This window comes from Mustela putorius, unplaced genomic scaffold (assembly GCF_011764305.1).
Source record: "Mustela putorius furo isolate JIRA1106 unplaced genomic scaffold, ASM1176430v1.1 tig00000788_pilon_pilon_pilon, whole genome shotgun sequence".
Taxonomy (NCBI): domain Eukaryota; kingdom Metazoa; phylum Chordata; class Mammalia; order Carnivora; family Mustelidae; genus Mustela; species Mustela putorius.
In genome coordinates, this window is record NW_025421481.1 from 3,778,166 (window position 1) to 3,787,699 (window position 9,534).

At 39.0% G+C, this 9,534-nt stretch overlaps 1 protein-coding gene across 1 annotated transcript; it reads right to left on the reverse strand.

Annotated features, from left to right (window-relative positions):
- Positions 1-333: 333 nt before the first annotated feature.
- On the reverse strand, positions 334-859 carry LOC123393287 (40S ribosomal protein S20). The gene has a single exon (XM_045084781.1). It carries the CDS (start codon positions 735-737, stop codon positions 378-380), a length of 360 nt encoding a protein of 119 aa, XP_044940716.1. The 5' UTR covers positions 738-859; the 3' UTR covers positions 334-377.
- Between the last annotated feature and the right edge of the window lie 8,675 nt (positions 860-9,534).

The following is a 9,534-nucleotide window of genomic DNA, read 5'->3' on the forward strand; positions in this document are numbered from 1 at the left end:
CAAATAGGGCAATGTGCTTTGAGCCAAGAGAGGAAGTATAGGAGTGTAGAAGAGATCAGAAAGTCACAGAGGCCCCCAGATCAAGGAGAGGTTTGGACACCACTATGCAACCTGAAATGTGCTTCTAAGAACAATTAGAAATTTTTGGAGGTTTTTGAATTGAAAAGTGATTTGACTTGCATTTTCAAAGATCTGCTCCGGATGCTATATTGAAAAGAAGAGTGTTGGTGGGGGCCGGGAGCGAAATGGAACAAAACAGATAAAATCCCCTGCCCTCAGTTAGCTTACATTCTAATGACTAGAAGCAGGTAGCAAGTACTTCTCAATTTCACAAACAATTTTTTTTAACAGATTATCAATTTATTAAAAAGGTTGATTTAAGCATCTGCAATGGTGACTTCAACCTCAACTCCTGGCTCAATACTGATGGATGTAATCTGCTTAACAATCTCAGAAGGACTGTGCAAATCAATGAGCCGCTTGTGGATCCTCATTTGAAACCGATCCCAAGTCTTAGAGCCTTCACCACAAGGAGTTTTTCTTGTAGTGATTCTCAGAGTCTTGGTAGGCATCCGAACTGGTCCTTTCACTTTCAGATTCTTTTCCTTGGCGCCCCTGATCAAATCAGCACATACCTTTTCCAAAGATTTTACGTTGCGGCTGGTGAGAGTTATTCTAATTCGGTGAATCGCCACCTCCGGTTCCACGGGTGTCTTCCCGGTGTCTTTAAAAGCCATGGCTGCGGCGCGGCTTCCTGACCGACTTGTTCCTCGGTGAGAGCGAACAGCGGTGAGTCAGGAGCAGAAGCGGGGCCACCAAAGCACCGCCGAACCTGCGACCGCGTCTTCCTCAAAGAGCAACAATTTTTTTTTTATTCAGTTATTTATATAACTGAATTTTGGGAGGAGATGAAATAGCACAGAGAGGTTAAGTAACATGGTCATGTGTATACAATACCTTATTTGGAAAAAAGGGTCTCTACAGATGGGACTAAATTAAAGATCTCGAGATAAAGAGAGATTCCTATATTATTCTGGTGGGACCTAAATGCCATCACATGAATCCTTACAGGTAAGGACAGAGGGATATTACAGACAGATACACAGAGTAAGATACAATGTAGAAAACCTTATGAAGACAGAGCAGAGAGAGCTATAGCCAGCCACAATGCCAACAACCACCAGAAACTGGAAGAGGCAATAAAAGATCTCCTGTAGAGCTTCTGGAGGGAGTGTGGCCCTGCCTATAGTTTGATTTCAGACATCTGGCCCCCAGAACTGTGAGAAATAAATTTTTGTAGTTTCAAGCCACCAAGTTTATGGCAATTTGTTACAGCAGCCCAAAGAACATAGCTATCATACTTTGTACTGTTATCTTAACAAATTCACACATTATCTTTTATTTAGTGAAAGTAATATGGTATGATGACATACCATATGCCAGATTCTGGGGTTTTCTAAAAGATGTATTTATTTGAGAGGAAGGGAGAGAAAGAGAGATTGAGCACATGCACGAGTAGGGGGAGGGGCAGAGGGGAAGAATCTTCAAGCAGACTCCCTGCTGAGCACAGAGCCCAGTGTGGGGCTCAGTCTCACAACCCATGAGACTGTGACCTGAACTGAAACCAAGAGTCTGACGCTCAAAGGACTGAGCACCTAGCTATCCCCACATTCTGTTTGTAATACCAGGAATAAAAATGTAAACAAAACAAAGTCCCTACACTCCTGAACATGAGGTAATTTTAGAAAATAATAAGCACAGTGAAGAATATAAAAAAATGAGATGGAATAGGGAATGACTGGGAAGAGGACTCCTTTAGGCAGTGGAGTCAAAAAAGCATTCTCAGAAATCATGTGGTTTGAGCGGAGCTTCATGATGATGAGGGACAAACGCCCATACAAATAACAGGAGGAAGATGCTCCTGACAGAGGGAACAGAGTAGGGCAAAGATCTAGAACCAAAAATATTTGGCATATCAGAAGGCCAATATGGCTGGAGTGGATGAAAAACGGGAAGAAACTGCAATGTAAGACAGGTAGGCCATTTGTATCAATTATCTACTGCTACAAAAAAGCTGTGTAACAAACACACACAAAAGTTCATGTCTATAGCTTATGCTTCTAGAATCAGCTGAGAGTCTGCTAGGCAGCTCTACTGACCTCAACCGGACTTGGTTTAATGTCTAATGTTTGAATTGGTATCTACTGATTGAGGAAGGCCTCAGCTGTAGCAAATGGGGCTCTGCTCCATGTGGCACTCTCTCCAGCAAGCTTGTAGGGGAATGTTCTCATGATGATGGCGGAGGTTCAACAGAGAATATCCAGTGTGCAAGATGGGTTCAAGCCACTGCCTATGTAATATCTGATAACTTTTCTTTAGTTAAAGCTAGTCACTTGGCTGAGGTCAAAGTCAAGGAGTGGGCAGGTCACCCTGCCCTCAGTGGGAATACACAGGTACATGGTAGGGATACAGAGAACAATGAACAACTGAAGCCATCAAGGCAAGCTTCTGCAACATATAGGGCCTTGATAAACTAATGAATGTAAGAAGCAATTGTTTTTTAAATAGGATAATAATGTATTACAAATGTTGTAGGAGTTCAAAAAAAAAAAAAGTTTTTCATTTTTCTGCATGTGGCTGTCCAATTTTCCCAGCACCATTTATTGAAAAGGCTGTCTTTTTTCCATTGGACATTCTTTCCTGCTTTGTCGAAGATTAGTTGACCATAGATTTGAGGGTCTATTTCTGGGCTCTCTATTCTGTTCCATTGATCTATGTGTCTGTTTTTGTGCCAGTACCATACTGTCTTGATGATGACAGCTTTGTAATAGAGCCTGAAGTCCGGAATTGTGATGCCACCAACGTTGGCTTTCTTTTTCAATATCCCTTTGGCTATTCGAGGTCTTTTCTGGTTCCATATAAATTTTAGAATTATTTGTTCCATTTCTTTGAAAAAGATGGATGGTACTTTGATAGGAATTGCATTAAATGTGTAGATTGCTTTAGGTAGCATAGACATTTTCACAATATTTATTCTTCCAATCCAGGAGCATGGAACATTTTTCCATTTTTCTTTGTGTCTTCCTCAATTTCTTTCATGAGTACTTTATAGTTTTTCTGAGTATAGATTCTGTGTCTCTTTGGTTAGGTTTATTCCTAGGTATCTTATGGTTTTGGATGCAATTGTAAATGGGATTGACTCCTTAATTTCTCTTTCTTCTGTCTTGCTGTTGGTGTAGAGAAATGCAACTGATTTCTGTGCATTGATTTTATATCCTGACACTTTACTGAATTCCTGTATAAGTTCTAGCAGTTTTGGAGTGCAGTCTTTTGGGTTTTCCACATATAGTATCATATCATCTGCGAAGAGTGATAATTTGACTTCTTCTTTGCCGATTTGGATGCCTTTAATTTCCTTTTGTTGTCTGATTGCTGAGGCTAGGACCTCTAGTACGATGTTGAATAGCAGTGGTGATAATGGACATCCCTGCCGTGTTCCTGACCTTAGCGGAAAAGCTTTCAGTTTTTCTCCATTGAGAATGATATTTGCGGTGGGTTTTTCATAGATGGCTTTGATGATATTGAGGTATGTGCCCTCTATCCCTACACTTTGAAGAGTTTTGATCAGGAAGGGATGTTGTACTTTGTCAAATGCTTTTTCAGCATCTATTGAGAGTATCATATGGTTCTTGTTCTTACTTTTATTGATGTGTTGTATCACATTGACTGATTTGCGGATGTTGAACCAACCTTGCAGCCCTGGAATAAATCCCACTTGGTCGTGGTGAATAATCTTTTTAATGTACTGTTGAATCCTATTGGCTAGTATTTTGTTGAGTATTTTCGCATCTGTGTTCATCAAGGATATCGGTCTATAGCTCTCTTTTTTGGTGGGATCCTTGTCTGGTTTTGGGATCAAGGTGATGCTGGCCTCATAAAATGAGTTTGGAAGTTTTCCTTCCATTTCTATTTTTTGGAACAGTTTCAGGAGAATAGGAATTAGTTCTTCTTTAAATGTTTGGTAGAATTCCCCCGGGAAGCCGTCTGGCCCTGGGCTTTTGTTTGTTTGGAGATTTTTAATGACTGTTTCAATCTCCTTACTGGTTATGGGTCTGTTCAGGCTTTCTATTTCTTCCTGGTTCAGTTGTGGTAGTTTATATGTTTCTAGGAATGCATCCATTTCTTCCAGATTGTCAAATTTATTGCCGTAGAGTTGCTCATAGTATGTTCTTATAATAGTTTGTATTTCTTTGGTGTTAGTTGTGATCTCTCCTCTTTCATTCATGATTTTATTTATTTGGGACCATTTCCTTACACCACACACAAAAATAGACTCAAAATGGATGAAGGACCTCAATGTACGAAAGGAATCCATCAAAATCCTTGAGGAGAACACGGGCAGCAACCTCTTCGACCTCTGCCGCAGCAACATCTTCCTAGGAACAACGCAAAAGGCAAGGGAAGCAAGGGCAAAAATGAACTATTGGGATTTCATCAAGATCAAAAGCTTTTGCACAGCAAAGGAAACAGTTAACAAAATCAAAAGACAACTGACAGAATGGGAGAAGATATTTGCAAACGACATATCAGATAAAGGACTAGTGTCCAGAATCTATAAAGAACTTAGCAAACTCAACACCCAAAGAACAAATAATCCAATCAAGAAATGGGCAGAAGACATGAACAGACATTTCTGCAAAGAAGACATCCAGATGGCCAACAGACACATGAAAAAGTGCTCCATATCACTCGGCATCAGGGAAATACAAATCAAAACCACAATGAGATATCACCTCACACCAGTCAGAATGGCTAAAATCAACAAGTCAGGAAATGACAGATGCTGGCGAGGATGCGGAGAAAGGGGAACCCTCCTACACTGTTGGTGGGAATGCAAGCTGGTGCAGCCACTCTGGAAAACAGCATGGAGGTTCCTCAAAATGTTGAAAATAGAACTGCCCTATGACCCAGCAATTGCACTATTGGGTATTTACCCTAAAGATACAAATGTAGTGATCCAAAGGGACACATGCACCCGAATGTTTATAGCAGCAATGTCCACAATAGCCAAACTATGGAAAGAACCTAGATGTCCATCAACAGATGAATGGATCAAGAAGATGTGGTATATATACACAATGGAATACTATGCAGCCATCAAAAGAAATGAAATCTTGCCATTTGCAACAACATGGATGGAACTAGAGCGTATCATGCTTAGCGAAATAAGTCAAGCAGAGAAAGACAACTATCATATGATCTCCCTGATATGAGGAAGTGGTGATGCAACATGGAGGCTTAAGTGGGTAGAAGAATAAATGAAACAAGATGGGATTGGGAGGGAGACAAACCATAAGTGACTCTTAATCTCACAACAAACTGAGGGTTGCCGGGGGGAGGGGGTTTGGGAGAAGGGGGTGGGATTATGGACATTGGGGAGGGTATGTGACTTGGTGAGTGCTGTGAAGTGTGTAAACCTGGTGATTCACAGACCTGTACCCCTGGGGATAAAAATATATGTTTATAAAAAATAAAAAATTAAAAAAAAAAAAGTTTTGACTATAATACTCTGAGAAAGCTACAAAGAGAAGGGTCTTGAAAGATATTTGTTTTAGATGGGTGGAGGGACAAGATGAGGAAATTTTAAGAGCAGAGAATAACATGAACAAAGTTATTATGGGAGAAAAGAGCACTGTATACACAGAATGAAGACAGGCATGTACACCAGTATCAAGACGTTCCCATCTGATTCAGTCTCTATCACAAACAGAAAAAAATAAAGTAGAACAAACAAATCTCATATGCATCCTACATAATAGAAACCACTCCATTTCAAAATATTTTGAGAGTCTAGAGTTCACAATGTGATAATCAGGAATGTCTGAGGACAGAAAACAGCCATGAGAGTACAAACAGAAGATTCCAAACATGTGCAACAATGAAGTCTCAATGTAGTATTTACCATAATGGTGAAGAAACCTGAAATTATGAATCAATGTATACAATACAACAATCCTTTTTGGTAACCCAATGTTACCAAATGCCTATCAGGATCTACCCTTCCCTGAGTACCACATAAACAAAGCTATCATCACATTGTTATTTTGGAAGCATGCTATCAGATGACTCCAAAATTGCTAGGAATCAAAACAATATCCAAGAAATCTCTTTTCAAGGCAACTAAAAAATTTGGCCACAAACATAATCTCAAGCATGTTCATGTAAATATTGAGGTTACTTATATCTTGATTCATGACATTAAGGTTTTAAGGCAATTCTCAAGAATTTTTTAAGCTTTAAAAACTAGTAATATATGGATCACTAGAACTGACTCTTCATCTGGCTCTTTAATTTAATTCTGCTTATATGATACTAATAGCAACCTCTCATCCAGTAAAGAGACTCAGGGAACAGCCAGTCCACTAGTGTTCATAGGTATATAAGAATTCAAATCTTTATACAATTAAGTAAAAAAAAGGAAACCTCATGCAAAGCAGGCCCCTAATTCAAATACATATTGTAACAATATAAATATTTAATCAATTACAACAATATAAATATTTAAATCAATTAGCAACTGGAGCAAAAAAAAAAAAATGAGCATGGAACAAAGCTTGAGGATAACAATGTTTCTACTCTCTTGGTCTCATATTCACTGGACTAATTCCAGTAGAACATCACCAACTCTTTGACCATCCCACAATCCCACTAAACTGAGTCTGGTGACAAGATTCCCTACCCATCCCCATTGTATGAGCACAACTGAAAAGTTTTATAGCTTCCACAACCCTCAGCTGGGCCCCATATACATGAAGAATCTCTAAAGCCCACACTATGAGCCTGAGCCTGCATGCTGGGAGACTTGAATCTATACTATGCCCTCAAATTGAAGACAGACTGAAGCTGATTCTTCCCAGAAAGACTGGAGTCAATTCATCAACGAAATTCAAACTCTCAGTCATGTAACATCCTAATTTCACTGCTGAATCTTCAGTGGCCTAAATGCCTATCAGGATCTACCCTTCCCTGCGTACCACATAAACACCATACACAGACAGAAACACCACCCCCTTCTAAGAAGTGGAGAGACTGCTTCTTTTGCCAGCCAAATCCACCTTGCCGAATACCTTGCTGTTCTTGTTCACTATCAGAATGTGAGCCCTCCAGTCATCCATCTCCCCCACACTGTCATCTCCAATTAGCTCTGTGCTTCCTTCTCTCTCCCTCCTGTTTATACTATGCTTTCTGGGTAATAAACACCCTTATAACCTTCTCCACTGATATATTTTTTTAAAGATTTTATTTATTTGTCATAGAGAGAGAGAGGGAGAGAGACCGAGAGAGCACAGAGTGGCAGGCAGAGGCAGAGGGAGAAGCAGGCTCCCTGCTGAGCAAGGAGCCCGAAGTGGGACTCGATCCCAGGACGCTGGGATCATGACCTGAGCCGAAGGCAGCTGCTTAACCAACTGAGCCACCCAGGTGTCCCCCACTTCACTGATATTTTAACCATTACACATATGTAAGAGTTGGGAAGGGGGATGAATGTCAATAACACATAAAATCTTCTGTTATGTGAGTCCCAGAAATTCAGCAATGCTATTTCTTTCTTTGTTATCATCATGCTGTGATATCTTCCATCTTTCAAGAGAATTATTCCCTTGGTGTCACACCCTCTCCTGTCCACAGTGCAATTTTTCTGTATTCCTCAGCATAAATTGTTCATATAGGTTTTTTATACTTAACATCTCTACTGTTCTCTTCCTGTTCATTCTTAAATCCTCTCCTATAGGTGTTTAGTCTCCACTAACATCATTGAAACTTCATCAAGGTCACCAGTGACTACCATATGACCAAATCAAAGATGAACTCTCAGTTCTTATCTTACCCAGTATCATTTGTGCTTTTCTGCATTTATTGAGATCATGTTCTTACTCCTTTATTCAATTAATATGGTTAAATCTGATTTTTTTTAAAGCTAACTCTACATTTCTGAATTAAACCTCACCTGGACATTAATTATGATCCTTTCCATATAACTGGTTTCTACTTGAAAATACTTCGTTTAGAATTTTTACATCTATGTTTACAAGAAAGCCTGGCCTGTTATTTTCACTTCTTATAATATCCTTGTCAGGTTTGGTGCCTAGTTTATGCTAGACTCAAAATAAGTGTTGGGAAATTAGCAGGATTCAGACAAACAGAACTAAACACACACATACACACGCACACACACATGATTTGCTACAAGGATTCTATTTCATGCATTTGTGGAAGCTAATTAGGTAGTCTCCATAAGTTTGTAGCATCTGGTGTTGGAGTCCAAAAGGTAGGCAGTTGGGAAGGAAAGATGGACATAAAGTAGGGAAGAACAGGACAAGCTGAAACTCAAAGGGCATGAGCTGAAACCAGTGAAAACAGACCGAAACTCTCATCTGATCTTTTTGCGTCAAACATGTCCTGTAAGGAGGGCTAGTGTCCTTTATCACAGAACTATACACAAACATACACACATGTCCCAGGAGACAGAAAAACTGAAAGTGGATCCAGGGGAAGGTAGAGCTGTTGCAGGCCTGACTGTTACCCAAGCCAACCAGATAAGCCAACAGGTAAGCAACATTATGTGTAAGCTACAAAATGAATGCTGACATTTCTGTCCTCTAAGTCTCATATAAAAATGTCTCTTGTGGCCAACTCTAATTAGAGACATACAGATAAAGGGAAGGAAATTTTGGAAAATGTAATGCAGTCCAGGCAAGGTGATACATTACAAAGCTACCATAGAAACTATTTCTTCTTCTTCTGTTTCCTGATAGTGTTTTTGTTAAGATTGGTATTATTGTTTGGAATAATACATCAGCGAGGGCATTTGGGCCTAGAGTTTTCTTTGCAACAAAGGGTTTTAATTTATGGATTCAATTTATTTAATAAATACAGAAATAGAGAAATGTTCAGATTTCCTATTTTTTTGTGCCAGCCTTATGTCTTTTTTTCCTACTGTATTTGTTTATCTCACGAGACTATTTCCCTCAGGCTGTCTGTATTTGTAAATAAAGTTTTATTGGGACACAGCCATGCCGTTATTAAATATTATGTATAGGTGCTTTTATGCTGCAATGACAGAGCTGTATAGATGTGACTGTACAGTCCACAAAGCTTAAACTATCTACTATCTGGCGCTTTACAGAAAAAGTTTGCCAATCCCTGATCTGTCTCATCTACATTTATTGGCAATGAGTTGATCATAATATATAATTATTATCTTTGTTAATGTCTATAAGATCTATAGTAATGTTCTTTTTATGTTCTTGGTATTAATAACTTCTGTTTTTTGGCTCTCTTTCTTTCTGCTACAAGTCAGAAAACTTGTAGCAGAAACATAAAATTTTTCTATTCTATGGTTGCATTCTATTTTATTGATTCCTACTCTTATATATAGTAACCTCTTTCTTGTATTTTCTTTGAGTTTACTTTGCTGGTTTTTTTACAAGTTCCTTAAGATATAAGCTTAGATCATTATTTTTTCAATCCTTTTTA